The sequence below is a fragment of the Stegodyphus dumicola genome, chromosome 6 (assembly GCF_044657685.1).
Source record: "Stegodyphus dumicola isolate Sdum_Otavi_A_Nest chromosome 6, ASM4465768v1".
NCBI classification, from domain to species: Eukaryota; Metazoa; Arthropoda; class Arachnida; order Araneae; family Eresidae; genus Stegodyphus; species Stegodyphus dumicola.
In genome coordinates, this window is record NC_140773.1 from 176728084 (window position 1) to 176748005 (window position 19922).

The 19922-nt window shown below is 33.0% G+C and overlaps 2 protein-coding genes across 5 annotated transcripts in view; one reads left to right on the forward strand and one right to left on the reverse strand.

Annotated features, from left to right (window-relative positions):
• LOC118185850 (tetraspanin-9-like) overlaps positions 1-18725 on the forward strand; it is a 367713-nt gene extending 348988 nt beyond the window's left edge. For both annotated transcript variants that reach the window (XM_035355764.2, XM_035355765.2), the window contains 2 exons: positions 7256-7417; positions 11785-18725. In XM_035355764.2, the coding sequence (XP_035211655.1) occupies positions 7395-7417; positions 11785-12727 (966 nt within the window). In that variant the 5' untranslated portion in view covers positions 7256-7394 and the 3' untranslated portion in view covers positions 12728-18725. The remainder of the gene's footprint in view (positions 1-7255; positions 7418-11784) is intronic.
• LOC118191787 (uncharacterized) overlaps positions 1-19922 on the reverse strand; it is a 426838-nt gene that overhangs the window by 299220 nt on the left and 107696 nt on the right. The gene's annotated exons all lie outside the window — the stretch shown is intronic.

Below are 19922 nucleotides of genomic sequence, written 5' to 3' on the forward strand. Positions count from 1 at the left end.
AAAGGCTCCACCAGTGGTCGAATGGTTAAGAGCGTTGAATACTGGTAGTTCGTCCTGATTTGGGTTCGATCTCAGGCGAACGGGATGGCTGCACGAATGGTTTTCGTGGTTTTTCCTTTGCTTAATGTGAATACCAGCCAGTTTGTTTTAAAAAGGGAAGGTCATGATGGCCTCCCTCTTCTTAGGCAGATAGCTCTTGTCGGTCTGCCATATTCAAATAATCCAGTATATATCAAAGAACGATTTGATGCCATTTAATTTGAAATTTTAAATAAGAGCAATTCACCTTTTCACTTTATTTCAGAGAAAAGATGAATAGCATGATTCAGAAGCTTTACAATTTTTATTTGATTTACACAGACATAAGTATTTTTTGTAATGAAAAAGCGATTTTAAACTTGGCTAGAATAATGTAGCGTAGCATTTCGATCTTAACTCTTTTTAAGATCACACATGTTTACTAAGAATTCACCAGAATCTTCTATAATAGTGTCCACGTTTTATTTCAACATCTTACGTACTGTTTCTAATTAAATGAAACTTTTGATAATCTTAACGGTTAACATACTGCTAATCTCGAAAGGTTAGGTTAGATTATTTAATTACGGAAAAGCCTCGAGGGCTACCTGCCTAAGGGGAGGGATGCCTCCGTGGAGGACTTTCGAATGGGAAACTGGCTCATATACACAGCTAATCTCGAAAGGATTAGACTGAAAATATTTTTTTTGTTTTGTTTTACTTACTATCTACTTCTTTCAGAGAAAAATATAATCTGCATAATTCACATTATAATGCATTGCTTTATCATTAAAAGATTTTAATTAGTATATTATTTTATTTTATTACCATTAAGATTTATTACCATTCATTTGAATACCATTATATTTTATTCCCTTACTTCTCTGAAATAATAGTGAAATGATATACACAGGAAAAAAAATTAATATATATATATATTTTTTACAACATACATTTGTACGAAACAAAAATTATTCGACTACCATATTCGTTTAGCAAGTGGAAAGACTCCTTTGAGAATAGATAAATCGGCACTACCTCGTAGCAACTAATACATTTTACAGTCACTAAAACAGCTTTATAATAACTTCGGAAAAATCCTTTCAAGCCAATTTAAATTTAAAACAAAGCAATTTTAAATAAGCTTTAGCACGAATAAGAAAACATGTCAAGTACTACATTCGAAATTAGAATACGAGATCTAAAATAATTCGAAAATGCACACACGTGACAAATAATTTTGCATTAAACCTTAATTTCCATTTATTTTTAAAAATCTTCTTACTAGCCTCGAAAAGAACGCAGACATAATCTCTTTTTTTAAATAGAGCATAAAAATCAAGTTACAGATGAAAACTAAAAGCTTCTGGAGTAAATCCCTAAGAATGTACTTCTCGAAAAATATGTTTTACTCCACGAGAAAATTGAATTGTGCGAATTTCTATATCAGCCAACACACAAGACAGCCAACACACAAAGGACATACATTTTATAGCAACTCGGTAGCCAAGAAAGAAGAGCATATTGCCTCAAACTTCGTAAAATATTAAGTAAGCAGTTCATAGTGGTTATTCCCCTTCCCCCAGTGGGCGAACAGCGAGAAAAACTGCAGTTTCCTGAACTTTATCACTTTTCACTCATAACGGCAAGCTGAGACCAGCCAGAAAAGAAACAATTTTTGAATTCTAAAGTTTCCTTACTTTTGAAGTTGGACATTTTTTGCTCTCTTTTGACCTGAGTGAAAGGATAGAATTACTTTATTATTACTTCTGGATCATGTTACGAAACAGTAGTGCGAAAGTGGAAACACCAATTTTATTACATCATGAAATGGCAAGACTGTTCAAAGACAAGTTGGAAACACTGAAGAATTCGATACTAAAATTCGTATGATGTTCCCAGATTTTCAATTTACAGCATATATTTTTTTATACTTATTTACCATTTCTTTGAACAATACCTATGGAATATCTGAATTCCTCTTCGGGAGAAAAATTTCCAGTTTCAGATGTTGAAGAAAATAAGCGTTTGATTTAAACCAATTTAAGCTTTCCATTTAAGCCTCAGTTCTAGCAGATTATCGAATTGGGTTTCTGTGTTTCCTATTTGTGGATACTTTTTTTCTTGAAATGATGAACTTTAGATATTTTTTTTTTAACAATGAAGCCAATTTTGTGTAGAAAGAAAGAATTCGTACGATGGTATAATCGCCATTATTGTCATAGGCTTAAGGCAAAACTGCGTTCACACCTATGGCAAACCTAGAACAAGTTTTAAGCCACAGCCAGTCAGGAAAGATAAAGCTGCGCCCATGTGAATGTCCAGTAATCGATTAAGTTCATTATAATAATTGTATACCGTGTTATTGTAATCGTATATTCAATATGATTACAATAACACGGTAATGTAAAGTAGCTATGTAAATGTCTTGTTAGGCTGGCCTCTGATGCGGGCCAACCGAATGCCCAATGAGCACAGTAGTGCGTCGGAGAAATGCCGGTAAAAGTCACTGACGAAGTTCTGGTGCTCCGTCCGCTTTTCCCTTTCCCTACCCTTGTGAAAGTCCAGCGAAACCGTCGATCGAATGTTAGTACGTGTTTGCTTCACTGTTATTGGTCGGTTCCTATGCCACGTTGGGATAAAGCTGAACAGCTAGAACATTTATACAAAATTCTTACGCTAGAGTCTCTGACGTACCATGCAATGAAATTCGGCTTATGCCACTTGCAGCTGCAACGCCTTTATGTAAAAGTCCCGCTTCCCATGTCCCAGGTCCAACTTCAAACAGTTCAGATGAGGTTTCCCCCCTTCAAATCATCCCATATCAGCATTGCACTGGCAGGCAGGTAACAATGGCACCCATTTTAGCGCGATCAGGCTTGACTGTGACGTAACAGTGAAATACGTATCAAGTTAAATCATAATGATGTTCCGCCCTTCATGTTCAAACACTGTTTAGATAGAAGATTATTGTCATTTGCGTTTATATGCAACCAGAGTTTCTTACAAGATTTTCAGTCGCGACCCCTTTTTATCACTGAGATTTTTTCGCGACCCCCAGGACCCCATAGTATTTACAAAAATTTTGTGGAACCACAAAAGTATTGCGCAAGTCCGACACACGCGTGAGTGAAACTGTCAATTTTTTCACTTGTACTGTAATATACTATTGCAGTTTAAGGTCGTTGACTTAAATTTCTAATTTTAAGACATAGAACAATGTGAAAATTTTAAATAAGTAACAAACGAAATGACAGCGTTACGTGCAAAGCAAGGAAAATGAACGTTAATATTATAAAAAGAAATCCGTCAAAACATTTTCGTTTTTTTCTTTGTCTGTTTTGTCTTATCTTTATCTATTTTCAGATACATTGTATAAAAATATTTGGTAATTGTAAAATTATTATAAGTTAAAGAAATATCAAAATTGCTAAAATTTTTGGCGACCCCCTGCTGCAGGTCCCGCGACCTCCTTGGGGATCGCGACCGACAGTTTAAGAAACCCTGCCTTAGACAGTAAACATGAAAATTATTTTATGGTATAGTAAATTATAGTAAAGTACATGTTATCATTTCTTCCAGTATCTTTACTTGAACACTTGCTCCATCGTCAAAAGTCTCCCCACTAACTACAGTGAATGAAGAAAGTAAAAAGAAAGGTTGAAAAGGCGTGATTTTTAATGTTGTCACTTAAAGAAAGAAAGAATAGCCTGAAGCAGACTAATTTCTGTTGCCACTTTCAAAAAGCCTGCAGCGGAAACGCTTGAAATGGGACATATCGTTTTATAAAAAATCAAGTTGATAACTTCACCGGATTTCAGTATGACAGTTAAAAATATCGAAAACATTTAATGTTGAAGTTGTGTTACAAAACATCTTCCTAATAAACTTCGGAATTTTCATACATTTCATTCACAAAAGCGGAATTTCTACATAATTTCAAGACTTGAATTAGAACTTTAGATAATATTAAATGCTTATCGTCTCATAAAATAAATACTGGAATGAATATAAAAGAATGAAACAGTATAAAAAATAATTCAACGAGTTAGCATCAAACATAATAACTATTTATTTTGATCTGATGCAAAACAAATGTAGCATATTTGCCGGTAGTATAAAAAATTGATAATTCACTTCCAGAAAAAAATTCAGTGCTCATTTGCGATTTTTGAGAACACGATTATCTGCTCTGCTCAACCTCCGAGTGATAATTCCAGCTGTTCTTCTGAGGGGGCGAATCGCATAAAAAGACTGCTATTTAAAAACTAAATTCATTGATTGCGTCAGATTTTCAAGGTTTCTTCTAATCAGAATCAACATTTATTTTTAAAAAAATGTAATTAAAACAACAGCTTTGAAAGTTCAATAAATTCTTCAGTTTTAAATAATCCCATAGAATTTTATTGCACTTTTGGAAACAATTTTAAATTCTCTTATGAATCCATACAGTCATTCCACACCGACAACCTTATTTCCTGTTTCCTATATAAAATGAATTATATTTAGATCATGTACTGTAAAACTTTTAAGAAAGTAATGCTGAAATATAAAAAGTGCTGAAATAGCTTTCATGCAGTTTCACTAAAAGATATTTTTGTAAATATCCTCCTCCCAATGCATCTGACACAGATGGCTCGGTTTCTTTCTGCATAGCAAATGACAGACAACTATTTCCAGAGGATTTATATACCTTGTTTGCATCAAAATGATTCTCCAGGTATTCCCACACGAAGTTAATCCACTCGTAATTCGTGAAAGATTTCACGACGATTTAAGCTGCTTCAGATCGAGTTTATGTTTAATTTAATTTCGCTGTGAAAATATAAATACTAAGCGCTGATTAAAAATTCGAAACACACATGGGACGGGTTATTCCTTTCTACAAATGATGTGACTTTAAATTCTTAAATCCTGTTGCCACATCATTTTGTAAAATGCTTCCCACAAGGCATATGATAATTTGGTGTTTTAAAATTCAGTTCTGAAATTTCAGGAACATTCTGCATAAAAATTGCACTTGCAGATACAAAAGCATAATATATTCTGAAATGATCATTCGGATGATAATGTCTTAACTGAGCAGTTATATGACAATAAAGTCAATTTAGAACTTTCTTTAGTAATGTGTGCTTGTAAAACCAGTTTGAAGGGTCGATTTCTATCAGCAATTTTTTACTCGGAATACTCTGAGATGTAACTCTTTTATACTCTGAAATTAATCAAAAGAAAACTAGAAATTGACGGAAAACCTCTTCCGCCAGTATGAAAAATAACAGATTCAGAGTCAGACTCAAACTATCGATTAAAAATGGTAACTTTACTACGTGCGCAGAATTTCAGAAAACAGTCTGGCGAACTCGAAGCTTCGGCTACTTATCCTGAATTTTATAAAGCCTTTAAGGATTTCCTTCCGCAATAATTAAACAAAAATTTATCGACTGTACTCCTAAATTAAAGAAACATCCAAATTTAATTTCAAAAGCTCACAATTTTTACTTTACAGCATTATCCAGGCTTCCTCTTGCATAGCAATGCTTAAACTGCACTTGAAATTCATCTTCCATTTTTTAAAGAAATTAATAATCTACAACTTATGCACCATCAATTTCTCTACATCTTTAATGTTTCATGATGCAGTTTATGCCCTTATTAAAAAGGCAACAGAGTGTTTTAACTTTGCTACAATTTAATTTCGTCAACTCTTATACCGTAATACATTTCATATCCATCTATATTCTTTCAGAATACAAGGTTATTCTTTGTATTTTGAAGAAATGTAAATAATGGATGGATATAAAAGGACTACTTTGATTTCAGATGGTTTCGTTTCCTAAATTCACAAACGCAGTGACAAGTAATACAGTGAAATCTCGGTTCACAAGTTTAATTTGTTCCTGTTAGTTAACCGAAATGTTTGAAACCCGAAACAATTTCCTCCATAGGAATTAACTTAAAATGAATTAATTAGTTCCTGGACCACAGATGATGACTCTTTTCAACTTACCACAGTCCTTTGTGCACAAGTTCATGATCCAAAAACCAAAGGAAATCAATAACGAAAACTTAATTCAATTTTAAAATATTTGCACGAATGAGAGTGAACTGCTTTAATGGAAAATGGTGAGGAAGGTTACTGTTTGGATGCAAGATTCTCTTCCCCAAAAAATATCAGGTTTTTATTGTTACGTGAAAATTTTGCCTCTACCTCTTTTTGTACAAATTTCGCGCATCAGATAATAAAAATAATTTTTTCCCTTCTGAAAACATTTCTTCTATAAGCGCCTTTTGTCACTACTTCTGAAGTTGTGGTTCTTTCTTATTGAGTTATTTTTATGGTCCTCTAGTAACTTTTCCACGTGTTCATTAACTTCAGAGTCCGTAATTTTGTCTAGAGACACAGCCTCCTTAATAATAAGAAAATTCGTGAGTGCCAAAGCGCTGAAAGTCTCTGTCTGCAACCCCATCTAGCCATTATTTTCTCCAAACCAAATTCATGCTCCTGTAATATTTTTGCTTTCAGGCTTTGTTGACAGGAGTTAAGCAACGGAACATATTAAAATAATGTTTCCAGAAATCCCTGAGTGTAAATTCTGTATCAGGGTTACCTCAAAACACTTTTGAAAATCATATATTGCCAATTTAAATGTTTGTAATTCGAAACATTGTAAAGCATCAGATGCGTTTTTCGTTCAGGTAATTAATATACTTGTAATGTGAGGCGTTTGTGATCCGGGGTTCTACAGCATATAAAATGTTTTACTTATAAGTATCATCTTTTACAAAAACTACATCCGATTCGTGTCATGCTTGCTCCAGCTATATCTTTTATCACCGTCTTCACAGAAGTAACAATTCTGTTTCTGAAATAATACAAGTGTATGGCTAAATGTCGCACGAATACATCACCTTTACTCTTACGTGGAAAATTCGCGAGACGTAAGATTTCGTGACAGAAGAAAAGGTGTGAAATACCATACTCTGGGGAAAAGCCCACAATGCCAAACAAATTCCTCCGTTAAGAAAATTAAGAAAATATGATATTTTATGGCAACAATTTCCTGACGCTCTGAGATTCGAAGATTGCCTTCATTTGCTTTTACTTTATGCATGTCAAATTAATACAGCATTAACAGATTCAACATCGAAACTGAGATCGAGTCAATCATTTTAAATAATATTGCACATAATTTTCGCTAAACTCAGAATGGTACCTTACATATTATTCTTGTTTTAGGTTAAGAGCAGAAGGCACCATGCCCCCGTCGTCTTCAAATACAGGGGCTAACTAAATCAAAACATTATAGAATAATTCTGTGTCACAGAGGCTTCGGGAAAATCTTCATTCCTTCTGAGGAGTCTCACCAACGGCCTCCATGTTCCTCCACAGAGCTATGAGGTAAGCGAACTACAACTAAATTTGTTTCGTTAAGTAAAATAACAACTTCAAATTCTACAGCTCATATATATATATCTTTTTTTGGAGTCATTATGAATACAACTTCCTCAAAACCGAAATGGGAGTTTTCAACGCAGAGGTAAATGTTCAGAAATTATTCAAAAGAAGAATATTTACAGGTAAAATGCAATACCCTTTATTAACAAACAGAGACGAAAAATAACATATAGAATTTATCTTAAATAGTTAAGTCTCATTTTTAAATTTTAGTTCACATCATCAAAGTTCTAAGTAATTCTGAGAAACTTAATCGCAGAGGCATGAGTTAGCGTTAAGTAACATCATTTTAAAATCAGAGTTAAACAGCATTGATTGAATGTTTAAAAAATCCTACTTAAGGCTTTTGGAATATAGAAACACGATAGTTTCTTCCTGTATACATTTTCAAATAACAGTGTATAACATGTTAAAAAAAGACTGAGCGACTGAAGTATATCTTAAACAGTTAGACACAGTCCCAAGTTTTCAGTTTAAACAAGGAATCAAATAACAATTTTGGTAAGCTTTTTTGTCATCTTTTAGTTAAAAAGCAGAAAATTTAAATAATTAACAATAAAAGTATTGCCAAAACCATAAGACTTAAGCCATTTTCCACTTATGTAAAAAACGGTGAAAATGTTGATTTCAGAGATAGTATAAGAATTGGATTTCGGTAAAAAATATTTTTAAAAACGATTTTGAGCATATCTATCCAGTGAAAATTTAATTAATATTATCTAATCATTTTAATTGCACGGAGATGATTCCCTACACCACTTTCTTAATGAAATTTAAAATTTCTGTAAAACATTGGATACTGCAGAAAAAAATAAATAAATAAAAATGTTACATATTTTTTAATTTGTCACGTCATTAAAACTATGACAGAGGAAAAATTTATAGCGATTCATTTTTAAATTAGTCTTTCGAAATTCTCAGCTACTTGTTTAAGAGAAATGGTTATGAGACACATCGCATATAAGACAGTTTGCTTTTTGAACGTTAGAATTATCAGTTGCTTATCCCTTGAACTACGAACCAGTAACATGACAGATTTGTTTCCTCTTGCCAGAAACGAGTAATCGCGGGAAGCTAGTATCACAATTTGTCTAGTCCTTTATAATTTATATTAATTACAGAAACTATAACAAAATGAAAATTTTTTAATTAACTTGAAATTTAATGAAACGGCTCTATAAAAATTACAGTCCACGTTTCAAACAAAGACTGAAGCTTAGTTTTAATTGTCGTAAATTTGCCTAAATTATTTATTAATAATTACTTAATTAGCATTCATCGTCTATTGATTTACTTGAATAAAGCAATAAACGCGCATGAAAAGCAATAGAGTTAACGGTAATAAAAATTATAAACAAGCTTGAAGCACCTGTAATGAAGGAAAAATAAAGTTTAATTTTCTCAATTATTCTAAAATATATAAGATATTAAAAGACTATTTTCATACTGATATTTATTATAGATAGAAATTATTTATAATAAGAAATTCACATTTTGCAAAGAAAATTAATACAGCATTAACAGATTCAGTCGGTGATTGCATATTATATAATCAACAACAGTATTTTATCAACAATTAAAAGGATTTCACGTAATGGAGTATTCAAAAATCATCAGAAATAATAATTTAACTACGGTAATAATTTAATTAATTATGGTGAATTCAATGTTTTCTTTTTTATACATATTTTCTTAATGTGCCTATAGATTACACTTCTCTAAAATAAATCCATGTAAGATATGAAAATCAGGCAATTGTTTAATGAGCTGCCTACAAAAATTAACTAACATTAATTAACGAAAAATATTCACTTTGGGATTGCTTCTAACTTAAAAACCTCACTATAATCAAAACATTTAGCAATGCAGTTTCCAAATGCAGCTTAATTAAGGATACTGAAGTTTCTTATTAAATCATAAATTTATTTATTTGCTTATTCATTTCTAAGCAGAACTTTATTAGATATATTTTAATATTCTTTTCGTATTTGATATAGGAGAAAGTACACTTAAATATGCCTATATAAGTTTCGTTAACAACTCATTTTTGCTGTTATATTCCATTTAATATGCTAAGCATTTTGATGTCATTAACTTTCTATCAAATTCTAAAAAATTTATAAATATTACTCGATTAAAAAAGGACCCATAAATGTAATTAAGTCGACAATATAATTAAAACGTATAGGGCAAATATTTATAAAATAGTATCTTAAGAGAGAAGAAAAAAAGTGGGTCTTTATATGAGTATGCCTGTTATTTATTTTTATGAGTTATTTAAATGAGTTTACCTGCTATTTTTTCTCCTTACCTACAGTTTCGCCATACATGCAGTGCCAAGTAGACAGAGCTTATATGAAAGTTGTGTACAGGCTTACTAGATTTTGCAAAAAATTACACAATTCTCCTATGTCCATATTATTTCCAAGAATTTCGCTGAAGTAGCTAGGTTACCATCTTAAAATCGATAGCTGTCTTTAATCGTACTGGAGGCCAAGCATTAATGATTAGCGTTCCACAGTCGTTTAAGATTTCCTGTATTCTTTTTGACTGGCTAAACAACGCGCAATACTGAATTTGAAATATGTTTTTAAGTCATTACACAAGGAGATACATCCTTCAGTTTGGTTCTACGATAGCGTCTTTCTAAGAAATGTGGTAGTTTGCGTGTGGTATTGCTGAGTCTTATACGACTTTCACATGCAACCGTGTAAATCCCCCCCCCAAGATCTTTTTCTAGAGCAGACGTTCAACTTCGCTCCAGCAAAAGAGCAACATATTTGTTCATCTATCTTCTGCCACGATCATCAAAAATTTTCATCTATAAATAACTTGAAATGTTTCGTAGGGTTATCAGGCGCCAACGAGACAAATAGTTTATCTCGTCGCCTTCAGCTGCCTATATTGGTGCAGCTCAACCTTTTACTAAGGGACGATTTGGTGATCTCATAATATCTAAGATATATTTTACCTATATTGCGGACAATGATCCTGTGTACTAAAGACATTCCAGAAATGTGTGAACAGACAACTGATGGAATACACAAATTAGAACAGTCGAACAGTTTTAAATAACAATATTTTTCATTTATGCAAACTTACGAATCATATCATGAACTTGGAACACTGAGACGCGTCTTTATTTTTTATGCACTTTGAACATTGTGAAGCATCTATTTTATTGTTTATGATATATGCATTATTCTGACATTAATTTAATGTAGTAGCATATGAATTAATAATTTTATAGATAAACTTGATTGCTTTATTCTACAGCTCAATTGAACTTATAGGTTTTGAAGGCAGCCAAACGTGCAATAGCTATGTTTACTAAAATTTGTATTGCTTATGTCATAACAAGAAATTATAATTTTTTTTAGCATTATACTTACTTTCTTAGCATTGATACCATAATATTTGATTATGTATATTCTATTATTATGAACATATATGTCGTACATACGAGCAAAGATGTCTTTCAACAAAAAAAGTTGATAAGTAACTATAATTTTGCTATTGAACATAATAAATGCCGCTGATCTGGCTTTCTTTCCGCTGATCAGGCGTCATTCTGATTAGTATGACCTTAGGGCAGAAGCCTGGTCAGTGGCGTAAAAGAAAAGAAAAAAATATCTCTCAGTATCAGATTTAATGCGAATAATTTCCATTGTTTGAAGTCTCAAGGTCATTCTGCTATGATGAAAAATTATCTCCACTAAATGCACTAAAACCAAGTGCGATCGTTATCATTCTTCAGTCTCTGTCGCTTAGCAGTTTTATTAGTGCTTAGCTAATCAATCATAATTATGATAAAAAATCTTTATAACAGTAATAACACAACAATCAAGGGATCAACGAATTATAACCCTGTTAAAAGTCCACGAAGTCCAGCGGCATATGTTTGCTCTAACCTTTGTAATCAGCATCACTACCAGTGCTATCCACTTTGTTGAACATGTAGATGGCGCTCGAAGTATTAAAAACTTAAAATTTGTTTGACTTTGCATTTCGAGATGCCAACAGATTAAAAAAATACAGTCGAGTACCAACTCGATACAACCTTTACCAGAAAGAAAATTAAGGGTGACGAGATTTTCCCAATTAAGAATAGCCTATATAGAAGTCTTTTTCATGCACTACACATTTTTAAATGCAAAAGATTTAAATTTTAGACAAAATAAGTAAAATGCACTTATTAATACATGCACTTATTAATTTGATCTAAGCATATGCTGCATAATCTACGTTATGCTACTTATAGTCATCTGTATACATAATATATATTACCAAAATGTCTTTCTCCCTCATAGGTATTACAGGCTGTGGATCTACTCATGCAACCTGGTTTTGCTCGTGAGTGTGGTGGCCTTTGTATCAACAGCAGCGTGGATTGTCTCCGACTTCAGGATGTCGCTGTTTCCCTCCATTGATCTCCGCCACCCGAGTTTACTTTATGCTTACCTGGCCCTTGCTCTTCAAGGAGGTATCCTGCAAGCCATCGGCTGCGTAGGGGCTCTTCGCATGAATGAACGGCTCCTCAACGTGTATTGGACACTAATGCTTCTCCTACTTTTTGGAGACGTTGTTCTGGGAGTTGTGTGGCTCTTCCGCTTCCATTACCTTTCCGGCAGTTTGAAGGAAGAATTACGCTCCCGCCTGAATGAGCAATATGGGGTCGATCTTGAGTTCCAGCTGCTCTGGGATCGACTACAAAGTGAAACGGAGTGCTGCGGGGTAGAAGGGCCGAAGGACTTCGGAAGCAGTGAGTGGCTACAGAAGCAGGACTCTACTATACGCAAGCAAGTGGTGCCACGGAGCTGTTGCCGTATGCAGCAGCGGCCTTCCTTCAGAGAGCCCGAGCCCCTCAATGTATCATGTGTGGAATCCGACCGTAACCCGGCCCTTATTCACCTTCCCGGCTGCTATGAGGCTGTACACCGGTGGCTGCAGCATGCAGCAGACCTTCTATCCGTACTTGGTTTCTGCGTTATCGCATTTCTTAAGCTTTGCTTCCTTGGAATCCTCCGTTATGAGATAAGGGAAATGATACAGAAGATAAAAGTGCTTCGAGATATGAGCGAATCCCCTGGGCTTTTGGACCCTTCAGGGCCTGCCAGTCTGCTTCCCGGGCCTGCCATGGCGGCGAAGTTGCGCAGGCAGAGGAGCAGCACTGATCAAAAGCAGCCACCAAATGGGAACAACAATGAGGCCGAGCCCTCTTCTCCAACCAAAAAGAGCTCCAGCCCAGTATGAGACACTCCTTTCAGATGAGTACCTAACAAAGTATAACTGAGACTCGAGTCGCCGCTCCCATCGAGCCTCTGATGGTCTGGAATCATCCAGTTTCCAGTCATTCGAAACGACGTTAGTGAGAAGACACATAATTAATATTTAATATAAAAACACGCATTCATGTAAATACAAACACGAACATAGAAACACATATATTGAATACCTATCATTAAACTGTGAAAAGATTTATTGAACATATTCAACTGATTACCATAAAATTCCTATTATAATTGATAAAGTTTAACGAATATTTCCTTCCTTTTCAGCACCAATTCGCTAGATTATTTCAGGAATATATATGTAATATGGGGTCGACTCCATTACATATTCTTTAACACTGTCTCTGTTATTAACACATAGCAAAACAAATAACATCCGTAGTACTATTTTCAGAAGTTCAGATGAATATATTCGCAAGAAAATGAAACACGCCTCGATCCCATACGGTTGACTGATCATCGCAAGCATCATGATTTTTATCTCTAGTACGTTATGTGTTTAGAGGAATAATTTTATGCGATGACCCTCCCCCTTTCATTATAATGCGAATTTAAATTAACATCTCAAAAATAATACGACTCCTGGAGATAATGTTAAGCTTTCCTTGTTAAATTTATGGTAATCTTGTTGAAAAAATTTAATAAATAAATCGCTTTGATAGGCGTACACGTTAACACATTTCTCTCTATATCTATATATCTATCTATCTAGGAGCTTCATCCAATAAGAACCAACGGACGGCTTCCGATGAGATATTTCTTATATCCACATTAGCTATCTCTTTTTCTGTCTTAGATACTTTCTATAAACGCATAGAGTCAGATATTTTCTTTAGCAAGCTTTTCGTACAAAGCGTGGAAAATATGTAGCGTAAAGTTCACGACTCTTCTCGCGGACCGTAGAAGGTCCTCGAATAGGAATAAAATTTTAAGAATTTAACAATGAAAGTGCGAACCGTACGTTTCGACGTCGTGTAACATGAATTTGTTTGTTCTTTAACCACATAACAAAGAATCTATATATGGTGAATAAAACAACCGCGATAAAGTGAAACGAATATTTTGAAGGAAATGGCGGACTGATTTTTAATTTAAGTAAAGGAAATAAAATCTCTTGGAGATGATTCAAGATTTTACTTCTAAAGTCTGAGAAAGAATTACCTAGTCCTCTTTCTTCTTTTTCAAATCCTGAATATCGTTTTAGCTTATACATGATTAGGAAGAGAAATTAGAGTTCATAACAGTATGAAGTATAATTATGAAACAAAACAAGAAGTTGTTAGATCCAGCAGAAAGTTCGTTGTTTCCGAATCAAAACAGCACTGAAGATGCCCAACTCCATTAAAAGCATAATGGAGGTAGAGAGAACTAAATGCGACTACTAACTTCAACAAGTGCCTGTCTTCAATTTTGCAATTATGAGTGGCCAACGGATCTCGTTATCTTTGCTTATTCCACGTCGAAACGTAAGGGATCGCAGGAAAGAGGCCTTTTGCTTTACTCTGGAATTTAATGTGACCTCTCTTCGATGACCGCGAGTGAGCACTCTTCACATAGATAGACAATTCTTTTTTGATCCAGTTTCGCTTACGATCACTTGATCACGAAACCAGGGAATTACTATACGGTTGCCCAGTAGAGGAGACAACGAGTCATTCCCACATATCAAGTTTTAAAATCCCAGTTATTAGGGACAAATAGATGACATTAATTGTGGTCAAAGAATTAAATTAGAGACACATACTAGAAGCCGACGGGAAAGGCACATGCGACTAAGATGTCAGTAAATCTGCAGAAGCACGTGTTCTTATAGGAAGTTATTGCAAGGGTGGGGATTTTATCTGCAAATAAGAAAACCTCTTTCGGCCACAAATAGGTTACTTACTAATGACGTCATTAAGGCCCAAAACAAAAGACGCACATATCAGATGATAAGCACTTTGTCTTAGGAACACCGATTAGCGGTTCCCTTAAATATTTTGCTGTTTCACACTTCCTTTAGACTTATTCTAAGGTCGGTGTATTTGATAAACTTCCAATTTTGTTTCGAAACTTTGAAAAATTCGATAAAAATTCAGTTTTAAATTATGCTTAAAAGATCACAGTGTAATTCAATTTTGGTACAATGAAATTCGCATTAATTGGCAATCTAATTATTCAGGCTAAATTAATAAAAAATATTATTACACTGTATGCCAACAAAGTGTTGCATTTCTGAATAAAAATTATTAAAAAAGTAACTTTGATTCTGAAAATCACCAGGGAGCTAAATTTAATTCCATATATGTTTCCCATAAGTGACTACTAACATTACAAAATGCAAATTTTTTACACATTATTTACATTCAAAGTATTTTTTTTTTATTATTTTGAGTATAGTTAAGGAAATTCCAAAAAATATACAAAATGCAACAAACTAATATACCTCCTACAAAAACAATTCTACCAAAGTAAATAAACAAATAAATATTCCATCAAAACATAAAAAACTAAAAAAATGGGATCAAAAATAGTCACGTTGTTTTAACACTCACGTTAAATGCAAAAAGACGTTTTGATTAAACCTGTCCTGAAACTGACTGAAAGAACAAAGATCGTATCATAATTTATTGAAACAGAATTGCAGCGTAATCTATAAAAAGATGCTGCATTATGCACTGATACAAAAGAGATCAAAAGCTTTCATATAGTACCATTTATAACCAAGTGCTCATGAATTCAATCATCAAAAATAAATATGATGTTCTAATCACACAAAAGACATTTGATGCGATTGAAACCGACTGGCATTTTAAAACATATCCTAGACTAATAATGCAAACGGCATAACAACTGTCAGTCATAAACGTGGCGTAATATAGTGTGAACTAAATCTTATCTCATAGAATTTTAATTACTAAATCTTCTTTTATGTCTCAAGAGCCTATTTACACTAGCGAAATTTTGTGTTTAAGAAACACGTATGAATTTGACGGTTACTCTACATAAAAAGACAGATACTCATCTTTCCTGAGATAAAATTGAGCATCTATGCATTTATTGAATAAATGAAATAAAAATAACCTACGCGATAATGTTACTAAAAATTTCATGAACTTCATAAAAAGGCTGTTAAGTGAAGTTGTCAAGTTCGCGCGCGTTTTGGGGGCTCAAAGTTCTGTAGACGTAAATGAACCTTAACAGGAATCACAGGCTGATGATATACTGACAACAAGATGCCTTGATTAAATTCAACTAAATCAAAGAATGATGTGCAGACGTACAAATTTTGAAATATTCAGTAAGCAAACTCTTATTAAACATATCCAGCTTGCACATAAAATGACGAAATTTAAAATGCGTGCCTCTTCCAACATTCGTTCCAACATTTGTTAAAACAGACTTATTAGCCAAATAATCTACAAAAAAGATCTGTAAATGACTAAGGTATATTGCAGAATATGTTCTTTGACATAATAAAAAATTTTCTTTAGATAATCCAACATGACGACGCCTCCAACTTAAGCTGCAGGAATGGCTCGTTTCACTTAAGTAAAGAATCGCTATTACCAACCAAGAATTACTCACTATTGTGATCATTTAGAATAGTCCTGCGATTACTCAGCGAAGTTCAAAAATCTATGCATGTGGTCTTCTAAAAAACAGAAGAGACGAAACCCATAAAGTTATATGATTTGCAACGAAAGTACCATCAGTGCTTCTGAGATATTATGGGATCGGATAAATAGCGTATTACTTTTAATTATATTTATGTGAATCTCTACTTTTCATTTGTAACTTTTCCCTAGATTTTCCATCGTTTCTGTTAAGTTTTCACTTCTAAAAATTTTTCAAAAAAATTTCTGACGTCAAATTTCTTAGCGTCTACAATTCATTGATCATCTTATATCGTTTGTGCGCGTGTGTGATTTAAGAGAATAATATTCTAAATAATGATTAGTTGATTCAATTCAGACAAAGCGCGTGAGGGATATCTTTCAAAGAAGGTATGTTCTTCTTAAAGATTTTTTAAAGAGAGCTTGCTCATGTTTACGATATATATGGGTAAATTTCATACGGTTAGTTCGTTCACAAAGAATGGAACCTGCAATTGTGCAATTATAATATCAAATCATTGTTTTAAACTCAAGTACAGGAACTTAATGTCACCCGAAATAACTTTTAACTTTTTACACTGTATTTAAAGTTAATTTCAATAAATTTTCAATACTTTTCAATATTTCTTTGAAAATTAGAGATGATTGAGAAAGAAAGACCATAGTTATAAAAATTAAGATTTTACATTGCTCGGTTAAAGAAAACATCAAAAAATTTTTTTTTCAGTAGGCGAAAGACATAATCGCTTACAACACACAATTAGTAATTATTTAAATAATTTAGATGGATTTAAAAATAGAATGTTCTCATTATGCTTATTGTAATACTCACTAATAAATCACACGTTTTCTCAAGGAGAATCTGATGTAGTATATGAAAGCTTTCGATCATAGTATTTTGCATGCACATATGCTAAAATGTACTTGTCTTCATAATATTCATATCATGTAACAATGTAATAGTTTCTGACATACGCTCTGCACGTATTTTTTTATCAAATCTTCTAAAACCTCGCATATAATTTTTTACCAAACTTCACACAAAAATCAACACTTGTATTCGCAACAAATAGTTCAGTATCAACATAGCAATAACCAGATAAGTATAATCCTCTATTAAGCTAATATGTAAGCTGCCACGAACCGAACGGTCGAAGCACGCCGTGAAAAAACTCCATCCAGCTAAATGATAGAAAAACTGCAAAGCAAACACTTTTCACGATGTTATACTAAAAATGCTAGTAAATTCTTTCTGAAAGGTGAAATATTTTAAGGCGAAATACAATAATTTTCACCCACATAGCAAATTAACAAAAACCTTATAATATTTGCAGATGTAGAACTAATTTTCAAAAGATTACAAAAAACATATTCTGAATTATTTTTAATTATTATAATTTTTTTTATAATTTGAGCATGCGAAAGTGTAGTTTTTAATGAAATTACGATAACAGTGTTTGTCGTTTCGAAATAAAATGCAGTTGTATAGCAGAAAAATACACAGATACGAAGACCAGTACAAACAGATTCATAAGCAAATATCAACTTCTCTTTAAGAAGAATTCAACGCTATCTTTTCTTTGTACACATAAATTATTCACTCAGTGGCAACATATCGAAATAATATAAGTAAATACTATGATTTGTATCATCGGTTTGGAAAACTTTTAACCGGAAAATGGCAACACATAACCATGACTCACTTCGTAGCAAAGTGTCAAAGTACGAGTAAGGGCACAAAGGCAAGGATCTGAAGATCCGAAAATCCTACATGATTTTTTTCGAGACTTGTGTTCTAGGAAACACACATTCTATACATACGCTACATATATCTCTCTATATACAGAAATATATATATATATATATAAGGCCTTTGTAAATAATAGAATATTACAGCCTATATACAAAAAAAAAAAAAAAAAAAAAGTGAAGATGCTGCGGCACGAAACGTTACAAAAACTGTGGCCTTCATAGTGACTGATGAGCAGCCTATAAAACTGAAGAAGTAGGAAGATGCCAGATGATATCCATATAAATGGGGTGATAGAGAGTTGCTCTCGGTCATTAATTTTTGCCTCTAAAACAACAGTCTAAATTTTATATTAAAACCCAAAAAGTACAATAATCAAGATATTATCACTTTAACACAAAAATAATTTTAAAAATAAAATAATAGGATTAAATTTTATTTGCTCATTTCGAGAGCGGCTCTCGCACCCACCCACTGAAAAGTGGTCTTTCGATTAGCATTCCAGATAACCCCCCAACAAAGAGCTTGGATTGAACGTGATGCAGTGAAAAAGGGTGAGATGTAACATATAACCAAATAAAAGAACTTCACAGTTCGTGCAAAATCTAAATAAAGTTATCTATATCAAACTGTGTGTTTCATTATGTCTTTTTTCCTATGTTTTCCCATATAATAAATTTCCATATATTCAGTAAAAAGTATATTACATAAAATAATAGAAACATGATGATGCACCACGAACATAAGCAAAAAATATATTTCACTGATCCCACTAGCTCTTCCAACTTAACTGAATTGGTCAGAAACAGAAATATGGGGTCATGGAAAACGATGGGCTTCATTTTAAATTGTTTAATTAGAAAAAGTGTTCGAGACAGTTTAGCAACTTTATTGCAAAATAAACATGAAAGTTTCTGTTTTTTTAACTTCGTTTTTTTATCATGTAATTAATAAATTTCAATATGAGCTCCGTGATTGCCTTTCAGATATTCTGTTCCCATCCCCGTAACGTTGGATCATGTCTGGTGCTGTAATAATGATAGGAACAAAAAATCCCCTAACACCTAGTACGCTACATAAAAATTCACCTAGTACGCTACATAAAAATTCACCTAGTACGCTACATAAAAATTCACCTAGTACATAACATAAAAATTCGCAAAAATCGCATAACATAAAAATTCGCTTGCTACATTAAAAATTCGCAAAAAATCGCAATGAACAATTACCATAGATTTAAATTGTGCATATTACAATATAGTACAGTTGATGTATAATTGTCATCTTCATGCGAAGAGACAGGTTAAAGGCGCTGGTGTCATTAACACTGAGCAAAGTTACCTCGCTCGTCCACCCTTCAAGTCACAATATGAGCATTTCCAACTATTTTGACATGAAAACTAACAAATTTATTTGGCATAAAAACTAACAAGAGTATTCGTAATCGGTAGCATTAAAACTAAGAGACTTATTTTTGGCATAAAAACTAAAGGATCACCATAAAGCACAGTATAGTGATTTAAAACCAGATCCATATTATTGATTTACTTGTAGCATCGATTAAGCAAATAAACCAGTGTCTTCAAAATAGTATATAGCCCATCATGAAAAGTCCCCAATTAAATGAGTTGCGAATGTTTTCAATTTAAGTATGTGTTTTAAAACTGCGCTTTGTTTTCAATGTCTTGTAAATCAACACCTTTTACAAAAAACAAAACAAAACAAAACAAAAAAAAAAAAAAAAAAAAAAAAAAAACGTATAGAAATCTAAATGGATAAAATAGAGGACTGCATGTTCAAGAGATAATCTG